Raw genomic sequence first — 13,609 nt, 5'->3', positions numbered from 1 at the left:
AAAATGTGTTATGCAGGAGCTAGGAATGATGATAAAAGTGGGGAAGGACAAAAGCCTGTGTTGAAAAAAAAACAGATGATAGTGAATAAGGAAGTAGGTTTTAGGAGGTTAGCAGGGAAACTGTTGTGAAGCAGGGAGGAAAGGAGGAGAGAGGCCTTGAAAAGAAACTAATTAGACCTATAATGGGAGCGAAGCCTCTGATCCTGAACAAATCCCCATATAACCCTGGAGAGATAGTTCACACTGTGTGTGTGTGTTTTTCTGTGTGTGTGTGTGTTCACTGTGCAAGTGTTGGTGTGGTGATGTAAACTTGGCTCTCAGAGTGACTCATTACTGCTAGTACACACACACACACACACACACACACACACACTGCCACACACACACACACTGCCACAATACCACCACTGCACTGTTACAGAAAACCCAGCAAAAGTATTTTAAACTTGCATTTGTGAAATACTCTTACCAGGAGTATTTCAAGAGGAGAGGCAAGAACAAAGTACCACTTATACAATTAATTCTGGAGTATGGATGTGAAACCGTGCTGGACAATGTAATAGGAGTCTACAGCCATGCTAACGGCTCTGTGAGGGTGCATAGGCACACCAGTCCTTGCTGCCATCAACATACTAAGTTACTAAGTTTAACCTGTTAGCATGGTAACATTTGCTAATTAGTACAGGGTGACAGGAATATCTTGTTCAGAAACTGATGGCAGTTCATCCAATAGATGTGACAATGTGTCATCGATAAACCACCAGAAAGTCAGGAGATCAGCAGTCATTAGTCATAGTCATCCAGTATTACTGAGATATTTCTGGACCACTGTGGTGGTCTGACCATGCTAGCGGCATGGCTAAAAACTGGCGTTACTAAAAATCCACCTCACGTCTGCCAGAATGCCATTAGACACTGACACTAGAGGTCCGCGCATTTGGGGTCAAAACCTGAACTTAGATGAACTATGGGCTCATGGAAAATACAGTCAATGTGCATTGCTCTCACTTGCAGCTGCAGCTGTTAAGAATAGTTGCATTCGAGTTTATAGTTTTGTGTTTGCACATTTATGAAAGCTTAGTCACCAAAGAGTGTTGAGTATAAATACAATACAGTTATTGTATAGTTGTCTGGTGTATATTTCTGCATTTTTGAAGACCCATCATTCACTCTTAGTGACAGCAGGTTCAAAGCATATGTCTTTGAGGCCCCTGTTTTGTTTACATATGGTTTGTGCCTTTAAGGTACAGTACATTTCATGTAGAAAGGCATAACACAATTACATGTTTTTCTGCTTCTTTGGCCAGTACTGTGAATGCCAGAGTCAGTTGCCCTCAATGGATGAAAAAGGAACAGTTATTATGATTGTATGGCTATTATGAATGTCAGCATTTCTCCACTGTAATGGAGCTTGAGCATTATGCCGCAGTGTGAGTGAGATTCTCAGGTGGAAGCTTGCTGTGGGCTCTACACAGACAACTTTTGTCTGAAGCTTTCAAGGGCTCAGCAGGACAGAAGTGTCTGTCGACTGATGAGGTGTGTGTGTGTGTTTAATAAATCATGTGAGTCTGTGCTGTATTGTGATAGACAAATATGTAATATGTAATATACAGTACAGATAAAAAACTGTAAAAAAAAATAGTGTCTGTGCATGACAGGGATTCCTCAGGTATTTCTTCATCAATAATTTACAGCACATTTAAAATCAGCTCAGGCCTGCAGAAACACAGGGTGAGAGAAATTTTCTCACAGCCACTACACTGTCTGCATCCTCAACACACAGACCTGACTGGAGGGGAAAAAAAACTGTTGGGAACAATACAGAAAAGAATTTTGCATTGTTTTGCCGTTGAACTGTGTTTTACCCTGATATGTTGTGTTTATTTTAGAGATAATGTTACCGCAAAGATAGCAGATAGTTGATTTAATCATTTGTAAAACTTTTTAGACAGGTGATATGTGTTAGTGAGTGAGTGAGTGTGATCCTGCAGAGCTACTCATGTTCATTTCCATGTGTGAAAATACAACCGTGTGTGTGAAGCATCACTGCCAGTGTGCTTCCTCTTCTCTGGTATCGTCAGCCAGGACAGGTGTGACCTGACAAGTTACTATGGAGACTATGAAGAACATGTTGTATTTTATGGTTCTCTACCACATAGCTTTGAAAGCTAAAAATGGTATTTTAAGCTTTTTGATCTTGTTGCTGTTATAATGAGCAGGAGTACACTGCAATGAATTAATAAATTGGCCAAAAGAACACTATCTCTAACGCAGTTCAATACATTTTGTCAGTGATTTTCTAAGAGAATTGAAGCTCAAACTGGTGGCTCCAGCAAAAATGACTTTCCACCGAGAACAAGAGTTTAATTGTGCTTAGTTAGTTGCTATGTTAGAAAGAAAGTGAAAACATAACGGTGGTGTAGTTTATGGCTGCCTTGCATTGTTCCAGGACTACACTATGTGCTTCTTCTGTGATGGATTTCTTGCTATATGAATATTTAACATTTTTGTGAAATACTTCTCAAGTATTGACAATAAAACCTGCTGTTAACCACATACTGTATGTGACAACAGCATGTGACAACATGGTGCAGTCTGTGGCTGGTAGACAAATGCATTTCTTTCACATGCAGGGAGCTCAGATTCACATGTTGTATATGCTGGTAAATCTGAAATTTCAGTTAGAGGATTTTGATTGAGTTTTGTCCACATACAGTACAAAATGATGCTTAGCTAAACTGTATAAAGCTCTCACATTCTGAATATTCCTGCCAAATAATTTCTGTTGAAGAAGCAGAAATCTATCAGTTATTCGATTTCAATGTAAATGTCTGCTGACCTCCAGGGGAGCTCCTTGGCTGGGGAGGCAGGTAGCGCCGAGGCAGAGCTGGGGTTGAGGGCGGCTGAAGACTGTTGCTGCGGCATGGTGCCCCTCTCTGGTGATCTGTTGACGGCGGGCTGGTGGTCACTCTGTGAAGAGGAGGCTCCTCACTCACACTCAGACCTGAAATACACAGAATTTGATAAATAATTTAACTTCATTTTTCTTTACCTTTCTCTTACTGCATGTTAAGATTTATCTTCAGAGCTCCCCCTCAGATTTTTTTATGTGTCATTTACTGTCCTTTTCTTTCTCCTTTTATCACATATTGGTTTCTCTATAGTCTGATAGGGCCGTGTTATGTCTGAATTTAGGTTCACTGGACTGAGAAATGGTTTGTAACCTCTGGGTCTGCTGCTGCTGCTTTCAATCTTCCTTTTGTTAACCAGGAGCAGTGCACTTGTCCCACCCACACACACACACACAGTCTGACACACATGGTCATACAGGGACACTTCAATGCTTCCACATGAACATGTACATACACCCTCACACATAAGCGCACCACACATCACTCATCTGGGCCTATATTGCAGCTATTATCTATCAAATGACTAGTGAATAGTTTACACTCTCTTGTAGACTGTGTATATCCTGCTCATCTCCCATCAATAATGACACAACAGATCGCCTGCACTTCTCTACTTTGCTCCTGTGACAAAAGAGGGATGTAAAATTGTTTGTGAGAAGCCAAGAGATGGTGTTTAAGCCATGTAGCCCAACTTGTATCGCTCTTGAAAATATGATATCATCATATAGATAAAGAGTTTCTTTTGGTCTCCATTGTATTATGTTAGTGCAAAGTCCCTCAGGAATAGTACACTCCAGGCAGCCTCATTTATTCAGAGGAGCAGCTTTGGTGTGGATTGTTTCAGGATTCTACCTCCCTGTGCATATACAAACAAGTGCAGAAAGATACATAAACAGACACACTGGTGCATGAATTATTGTAAAATCCATTCCATTTCCAGCTAATTCACCTAAAATACAGACTAGATTTACTGCATGTGACACACAAATATATACAGTATGTATGCATATAAAAGGCCAAGACGTAACCTATGCCAACCTGTATCACTGATACTATGAATTAAAGCAGACATAAGGATGAAGATGTTTTACACTAGCTTACTGTCATAGTAATATAATAGTGCTGCACCAGTGTGTCAAAGTCATTGCATTTATTAACTCTTTTATCCAAACTGCTTTACAGTTTTCCTCTCATTCATACACCCTCTCTCACATCAAGAGTAGGAGCAGTTTGGGTTTAGTGTTTTGCTCAAGGACACTTTAAACATGTGGAAACAAAAAAAACATATTATCTACTTCAAAAATATTTTTTGCTTTCCTATTTGCTTTCCTATACAATTTATTGTGAAACCCAGTGTGGGGCTCCAGAGCTCTATTTTGGTAACTACTGCTTTACATATACCCCACCGTGAAATGGAAATTTACTCACACATGACAGGTAAAAACTGAAATCCACACATGGATAAACATACTACCTAGCACATACAGTATAATGATGCCTCAATGTATGATCTCTCACTGCATGTTGTTATATCACCATACTAGTGATGCATGTCACATTCCCAGAGCTTCTCCAGGGGTTGATTGGTGAGGCTGTTTATAGTATTTCCTCCTCATTAACTAGTCAAGAGCACGGGCAGTGTGTCCAATTTACTGCATTTACTGCTGTCAACATACCATAAGTGATGGCTTCCACAGGCTAGAGTCTTACTACTTTTGTAAATAATAAATAAAATAATTTTAAATGAAAGAAATTCAAATATTTGGCATTAACTTGAACTGCTTTTGCTGTTGCTCAGGTGTCTGATTGACACAGAACAATATTGGCTGGGTGATATGAACAAAGACGTGCTCATTAGCTATAGGTCAAGTATGTACGAACAAATTCTCAGAGCACAGAGCAGAGAGAAGAAGAATAAATGATGGCATTGATGAGTCACAGACGCAAAACCGAGGAATGCAAATGATAACGATAAAAGATGTGAATGTGAATGATGAAAGAGGGAGTGAAATTCAGAGGCTTATAGAAAGGAGAAAAAAGATGTAATTCATTAACGGTAAAAGGAAGCTGATATGCATCACTGATTAGCAAAATGCCAGCTGATGATGGATAACAAAGCGTGAAGATGATAGGAAGAAGGAAGGAAGAGGCAAACAAAAGGATATAAAAAGAGATACGGAGAGGAATAAATGGATGGTGCTGCAGTGGAGCTGCCAGCAGGAGTAGTGTATTATGAAGATGGATGGAAAATAGCAAAGATATTAAAAAGGGACCATGAGCAAGAGGAAACAGCTGAGAACAAAAGACAGCAATTTTTTCCAGCTCAGTGGGAGGCCATGTTATTGGAGCAGCTTGCCCCTCAAAGCAAAACTAATGCCAGCAGAATAATGCTGACTCTTATATCTCTGTCCTCACACACAGACTGAATAGGAAGCAGATACTGAAGCTTCAAGATTAAAACTGAGCCATGTGCATTCTTAGAGTTTTCCCTTGGCAAAATTGCAGTGGCTCCACATTCCCTGCATGAGTACCAGTTTTAATCTTAGAGAGAAACAGCAAAAATTAGACCTCGGAGGTGTTTTATTTGGCTGTAGCAGCAGCACACATCCAGGTGCACCCACTGTTGAAGTGTGCCCACTACACAGCTTGCAGTGCTGACATGCCGAAGAAATGGCTCTTATTCTTCAAAAACATATAGCCCCTGGGAAATAAGTGAATACTTTAAATTGTGTTGTATGCTTGTATGCTAAAAAACATAAAACAACAGCAGTATCTTGTACAAATGGATCACAGGGATATTTAGGGGATAGCTGATAAACTGGGTGGTGATTTTTATAAAGTTCACACCTGAATTATTTCATTAATGTTATATGAATATTTCTGTGTTTCGTACAGTGGTGGAAGAGGTATTCAGATTGTTTAGTTGAGTAGCAAAATAATATAAATAAAAGTATTCCAAGTCCTGCATTCAAAGTTTCACTTAAGTAACAGTATTAGCAGCAAATTGTACTTAAAATATAATGGTGCCATGGTACACAAGCAAAAACTGATGAAAGACACAATGTTGCTTCCCTTTAAATATGCATTGTGTTTTAGGATGTTTCTTGATAAGACCCCCTCAGTAAGTGTTATACTTTATATTTTGTTTAATTAGACTGCATCTTCTCACAGATAGATGTCAGCGTCATTTAGCACTTTAGGTGACAGCGTGTGTAATTAAGCCTGAGGATTGTATCCATCAGAGTCTATAATTTGTTCTGCTTATTAATTGATGCTTCCTGTCATTTGTTTAAAGCTGGTTTAAAATGTCTTTCACCCTTTATTTACCAGTTAAAGTATAGGCTGCTGTATTCCCTGTTTAAACACTTTTCCTAAAATCTTGTCTGCTGTGCTCACAGTACATCACACATCATACTGTCTGCATTATGTTTGATCCTGTCTCAAGAAAAACATGAAAATCTGTCTATAAACGCTTTTCAACATTTTCCCAAACTGTATCTTCAAGAAGATCTGTGTCAAATAGTTTAAAACTAAATTGATAATGTAGGTTAAAATATGGATTTCTGGTGTAGGAGGCTGAGCCATTCAAAATCTAAACATGTGACCTTTAACCTTAGCACCTTGATCAGTTCAAATGCACTTCTTTAGTGCCATGTGTTAAAATGCATGATATCTTCATGTTCTGTAAAAACAAATATTCTTGACTATGACATTTTGAGCTTTAATTACATGATGCAAATTGATGTCAGCATATGTGACGATAACAAGATGTGAGTGACAAGTAAATTACATCCTTATATTACATCTTAACAGCTGTCAAACTGCGTATAACTGTGCTTTGAACAAAAAAGTCTGTAAATGTAAAGTACTCAACCAGGCATCTGCGACTGTGTCTGAAAGTCAAGGTTAAAGCTGCATACATAAAGCACAAACTAATAGCCCAGCAGAGACAAGACCTGGTTTGGGAACTGAGAGATAGATTAGATGATAACCCTGGAGCTGACAGGAGCTGCCATGGGCCTCCTGTCCTCTGTCAGGGCCCAGATGTCAGGAGATTAAAGGTTCAGTCCAGCCAGAAGGACGTGAAGTGATGTGTATAAGTATTTCTCCTCTTATGGTCAACAAGAGAGTGATTCTTCTCTCTGTGGTACACCAGTATTACAGCCGGTCAAGTGACATTGTGAATATTTGACAGATAAAGTTCAAGCTCAAAAACATGCCTAGGGACAAATATTTCCTTTGGATAAAGATCCAATAGTTCTGTCAGGCTCTTAATCTCTAAAGTTTCTATAACAAGGAAAGGCTTAGGACAGGAAGAAAAGTTATGGAAGGATTAAATCAGATCAGAAAAGAAAGAGGAAAGTACAGTTAGAGGGTGACAGGGTTATGGACTTTTAACCAGATTTCCTGGATTCAAACCCCTGTGACGGCCAGAATCATTCCAGCTCAGGTGCTTGAACAACACTGAGGGCCATTTTTACATACAGTATGGGAGCTCAGCTTTTTCCTGTGCCTTTCATGCAGTTTGTGCTCTCAATTTGTGTAAAACAATCGTCTCACTTACTGAGGCAACAGCTTCCTACACAAGGTGTGAGCACAGGAGCACTTTTAAGCTGTACTTGGCCTTTGTCTGCTGTCACCAGATTTCTACAGAACACGGGTGAACTAAATGTTCTTTTCCACCAGTTTGTCTTCCTGTTGCAAATCTGCACCCGCTTTTTAGAAACCAAGACATTTTCACACAAACATGACCCTCGAAAACTGTGTGAAGGTAACAGTAGCAAATACAACAGACTGCACAATCACTAAAGCTTTTGGCATAACAGCCAATTTAATTCTCCAAAAGAACAAAACATAGCCAATGGATGCTTAGAAAAGAAAATGAATGTAAATGTTAATTTTAAGCTTGCATTTGGTATTTTACTGCCACAGGCTGAACTGCATTTCCATTTTATGTATTTGCAAGTCACATTTTTATTTCACTTATTAAGACAGGTAGTTACAGCAGCTTTTACTCTCTTCCTGTTATGTGGCAACAGTATCGTGTTTACATCTGCACATTGAAATTGCTGCCTCTGTTACTGTTCTTCTCTAAAGCCAACAAACGACCTGATGGAAATTAGTTTACTGAGATTTTTTTTTTCTTTTTGAGTTTGTGAGTCACAATCCAGTTTCATGAGCTTTACGAAATCTAAAGAAAAAGCATGATAGACGAAAACAGGAAAGAAAACAAATGAGGTAGAGGGAGGTTTAATAACCAATACCCAGACACACTGGCTGACAGCTAGCTACTTTTCGAGCAGACAGAAACATAGATGCAACATAAGGTGCCAAATATCTGCTCTAAAAGACTCGGCCTCAGGGTGTCATGTCTTCAAAAAGTGGTTTTGTTAAATCCTCATTTTGCATCATACTACTCCAAAAATGTCTCCCATTAAAACAACATTTACAGAAGTTATTTGCTTGTTATGAAGAAGACAGTAGAGCACTCAAATGTAACTGAAATTGAGCTGAAATTAAATTTTTTTTTTGCTCTTTTGTAAGGAAAACAACAGACTCAGAGTGTTAGGTAGCAGCCAGGGTGCAAAGCCCATACATGCTGTGGAACAGAAATGAGAGCTGCTCAGTAGGAGAGAGGATGAGGAGCATAGATTCTGTGGTGTAAATTATTTGAGAATAAATACGACTGAGCCTTTCTTTTCAGTGTAATGAAGAATCACAGATTAACGTTTACCTGTTTATCTGATTCTGACGCTCTCGTTTTCACATTCTCTGTGTTTTTGTCAGTCAGGACCATCAGTTAAGCTCATAAACAGTGATTAATATGGAGCTGGATGAAATATGCTGTGAGTTTATCAGTTAATGAACAGGCCCATTGAGCCCATCCTCCCTGTCACAGCTCTGCTGCTTCAATAAGGCACTGCCATGTTAGTTTTTCCTCTCCTCAGCCGCAGAATGGCAGCCATATCTAATTGGCCCATCTAATTTGCTGCTCTACTAGTGTGTATTTGAGTGTGTGTGTGTGTGTGTGCGTGTGCGTGTGTGCATACACATTTGTGTATGTCTGTGTGTGCACATGCACCATAGAAACCATCTGTTCACAGTGAGCTAGCATGAGTCACAGACCAGATCTGAGCCATGGCATCTGGGGTATGGCATCCACTCCCCTCCCTGCGCCAGCCTCTCCGTGCTTCTCTTTCCGCTCATTTTTTCTTTCGCATTCTCTGCTCTCTTTCTCACTCTGACTCATTGAATTTACTTTTATCACTGCATCTCCCTTCAGCCCCTCTTCTCCCCTCAGCTGTCTGCTCGGTTCTCTCTTTCGTTCATTTGATTTTCACCATTATTTCATTATAAACCTAAAGAGAAGATGGATAGAGGTGATAATTCTCTGTTTGTTTTGCCGATTGAGTTTCCATCAAGGAGTCAGCATGGCTCAAAGGCACAGGCTTCATCAGCTTCCTTCTGCTTCTCCTCTCAGCTATGTAATAGAGTCTGTCAATCACAGTGGAATTAACAAGGCATCCCCTATGTATCTTATACGTGGATGTGCTGTATCTAACACACACACACACACACACACAGAAACACCTTAGAGGATGTCAATGACTGGGCTAAAGGGAGGATTGGGTTAATGGCTAATCAATGTTATATAGAGTAGCCTACAGCCCCCCAGAAGCTAGTCAAACACACATACTTGAATGCTTACTTATTCACAAACAGGCGATAAGAATCAATCAAGGCCATACGAGCTTGGCTCAATGTGACCTTGGTTTCCTTAGTGTGAGGGTGTGTTTGTTTGTTTGTTCCTTTTTAAGTTTCTCCCCTATTTATGAATTGTTTCATTACAAATAATCTACAGTAAGTCCTGAAGGATAGTAGTTTTACTACTACAGAACTAGCTGACAGTGGATATCTGTGGAGTAACTGGGACACTGTATCTGAAAAGAGATGTTGGTGCTGAATTTTTTAAATGTGATTTTTCAATGCTGTGAGCACTTAGAGCAAAAATTCCTTTTAAATCAAATATATTTTGTGTGTGTGTAATTTGGGAGAACCAGTTCTTTACCATCATGCCTGTGGAAATTATGGCGTATTCTCTCAAGCCAAATATATCCTCTCCCTCTGCCTCCTCCCTCGCTTCTTCTTTACAGACAAACAAGGCACATGTACACATTTAACTGCACACATAACCCATTGACCAGAGCAGGTTGATGAGCTACGACAGTGGGGAGTTTAAACTCCAGGGATCTTCCTCTAACCCACTTTACTAGAGCACTGCAACCCCCCCCCCCCCCCAATCGCTCTATTCCTTAATGATTTCTCCTGTTGGTTTCATCCAGAGCCTTAATGGAGTCCGTTTTACTTGCTGATCAGTGGGGGGAAAACAAGCAACAGAACCTGGCCTTTCTTCTCTCTGCCACAGAGGGAGAGACTGGGGTTGCTGCTCCTCCCCCGATATCCTTGATGGAAGGATGTGTGTGAACTCATCTGTCAGTCTGTCTGTTCTTTGATCTGAGTTGGAGTGTGGTGAGAGGAGGCTAAGGTCCCTGAGTGTATACTTGCACACCAATATGCACATGTGCACAAATGAACATTGACTCGACACCGACAGATGTTTACAACTCTCATGACTGGTACTTAACGTCCCCCATCTTGCTGCAAATCACACCATCAGCCTACAAATGGCAATCACTCAGAATCATTCCCCACTATCTCACATATTGCTCTGGGCAACATAATGATCCAAAATGCAATTATTTTTGGGTGAAATTGACAATATCTAAAATTTAAATCAGGGAAAGGCTTAACGTTGTCACCCCTATTTTGTCAGACTTTCTAAATTGTCCCAAGGACAAAAGAAAAAACAAAAACAATCTTAACAGCCATGCATAGAACAATGGAATTCAGGCCTGGAAAAGACAAGATATAGTACGACTTGTTTCCCCAATATCCCAAAGAAAGGTTAGACAAAAACACATCAGACGACCTTCTGATAAAAGCTCAACAAGTGCGAGAGACAGAACAGGATCTACAGTCAGTCCTATTTTATTCTAGAAGGTTCAAATAGAGCAGGGAGTTCGGATGCCCCGCAGCTAAAGGTCACAGGCACCACACAGAGTCAAAAGTGGAAGTAAATGTTCCTGCTCTCCCATCTCTCTCGCTGTGTCACACGCAAACACACACACACACACACAGAAATGAACATCAAAGGCCCTTAATCTTTTGCCTCTCATGTCTATCATCCTTGATTCCATTTCAGTCTCACCGTGCTCTGACCAGCAGCAGTTCAACAGCAGGAAGAAGAACATTCTGCTCCAGGCAACACTTTTAAAAACTCCTAGGCTTTCATGCTCTGCTAGCAGGTGTTCCTGTGCTTTGTGAGAATGTGAGTGTGTGTGTTTACAGGTGCAGTATTTATGGTCAAAATTACTATGGACTTTTGAACTACAGGTGCATTAATCCACACACTCATACTGGCAGTTGCTTGAATACACAATATAAATAAGATAGAATGATGAGGCATAGACTCTTGCTTGAATCTCATTTCATTGATTCATGATATTGATATTTGCAAGGTGATTTATTTGGAAAAGCACTGTAGAAATAAAGCTACCAACTGTAGGAATGGGAGGGGTAACTTCAGTAGTACTGTTTATGTTGCATTTGTCTCAGACGACAAATCACAACAGAGGTGGTAAAATCAAAATATATAGCTTCAAGGGGCAGTTATTGGCACAGAAGCACCCAAATGCTGTGGAAACTGTGTTTTACAGCTCATTACTATTCTGTCTTTTTATATTTTGACTTTACAGAGTGTAGATGCCGACGGGGAAAGTATCACTTTGAGTGATGAATTGCTGTAGTGCCACAACATTCAAGATTTACTGCTGTTAGGAGGAAAAAGGTAGGGCTTTAAAATTGAGGGGAAGATTAAAAAAGGAGTAAAAACATGAGAAAGATGAGAGAAAGAGGAGTTTTGCATCTCACTACTGCTGCACACTAATGCTACAATTCATTAGGACTTATCTGCAGATTATTTTCTCATTTAAGTGACCAGTTATTTGGTCACAAAAAAGTAAAATGCCCATCACAGTTGCCCAAAGCTCCAACTGGTAGTTTTACATTGTTTTGTCTGATCATCATCAGTCCAGAGCCCAAAGTTATTTAGTTTAATATCATAGAAAATCAACAAATATTCATATTAAAGAAGCTTGAACAAGAAAGTGTTTGGCATTCTTGCTTTAAAAGCAGTAAACCCATCATCAGAATAGTTGCTGATAACACATACACAACACACACACACACATGCAAGTAGAGCACCACTCATTGATTATTTTTGCCCAAACACGGAGAAACCATCAATGAAAAGAATTATAAACTAAGCATCTATGTCTTTATGAAATAAATATGACAAGATTAGCAAAAATGACAATTGCCACATCTATCCCCACGTTTAAATTTTTTTTTAAAAACAGGTTCAGCTCTGGGGACCCAAGGGATTTCCTCTTATCTCTGCTTCACAGTAGCTGAAACCGTGCCTCCCCCACATCACCACACATTTTGTATTCATTTTCAACCAACTAGAGACAGAAAAAGAGGTTGAAAAGAAATACAAGTACAAAAGGGGGGAATGAGGGAAAGGAATGATGACATAACAGGGGGCCTGACGTGCGTGAGAGTGCAGGTGCCTACGTCATCTGTAACTGGGAGAGGAAGAGCAAGTGTTCCCTATGTAGGTCACGTTAAAAACACATGCAGCTGCTACAAATTCAACTAAGTAACCAACCAGCCCTGACAACCAGCACTAAAATCACAACTGAAAATACACTTCCATCTCTCTCTCGTGACCGTAAAAATGAAAACTATCCCCACAGTTCTGCCAGTAAACTGTTATCTTTGCTAATGCTGGCTGAATCTGCGGCACAGACCTAGTTACAAGCCTGTTAAATTACTGATGAGTCTGGGGAATGACATCATGTGCTATGTTATTTTTACTATGTGAATCAAGGAATTATCACTGTTGCAGTAAAACTGGAAATTCATATATTTTCTACTTTTCTGAAGTCCAATTTAACAGTCACTCTGCCCTCTTCATCTGTGATACCACACCAGCTTTGCACCATGTCATCACCCCTAACTTATGAAGTTTAAGGATCCTCCTTGAGCAAATCAATTAAGAACAATGTCATAATGTCCTGACCTCTACTCTTGATGATACTGATTTTAATTAGCTAATATTAGTGCCCCTGATTGGCTCAATCATGTGTGACAAATGCACAACTTATTTAACACACAGTGAAACTTAAATGCATCAAAACATGTTAAATCATAATACCCCACTATTAACTAGACAGTTGTAATAGACAGGCAATATCTATTGTCAGAAATACCCCTTATATTGTGTCCTTGTTTGTAAGCCTGTATAAAATGTGCTTTATGAAACTGCAGCTCTATCGTTGTTAATCACATGGAAGTCATGTGTGAAAATGCAGATTGAAGAATACATTTTAAGCAGGGTGGAGCTCAGGAAGAGAAAGCAAACTGCAACATAATGAATGTGGGAGGGGGCTGTTTATGCAAACTGTATTCATGAGGGGAATAAATAGAAGAAGGCAATAAAAACAGTATGGTGATGACAATAGTGTACTCATGATATAGTGATAAAGTAGGTGTTTTTGAAAGAACCCTTTAAA

At 39.7% G+C, this 13,609-nt stretch overlaps 1 protein-coding gene across 3 annotated transcripts in view; it reads right to left on the bottom strand.

Annotated features, from left to right (window-relative positions):
* Positions 1 to 13,609, bottom strand: part of mtus2a (microtubule associated tumor suppressor candidate 2a) — a 43,297-nt gene that overhangs the window by 10,859 nt on the left and 18,829 nt on the right. For all 3 annotated transcript variants that reach the window (XM_051078608.1, XM_018691281.2, XM_018691283.2), the window contains one exon: positions 2,840 to 3,004. In XM_051078608.1, the coding sequence (XP_050934565.1) occupies positions 2,840 to 3,004 (165 nt within the window). The remainder of the gene's footprint in view (positions 1 to 2,839; positions 3,005 to 13,609) is intronic.

This window comes from Lates calcarifer, linkage group LG20, assembly GCF_001640805.2.
Source record: "Lates calcarifer isolate ASB-BC8 linkage group LG20, TLL_Latcal_v3, whole genome shotgun sequence".
NCBI lineage: Eukaryota > Metazoa > Chordata > Actinopteri > Centropomidae > Lates > Lates calcarifer.
The sequence above is the reverse complement of the archived record's forward strand: the minus strand, read 5'-3'. Positions and strand labels throughout refer to the sequence as shown.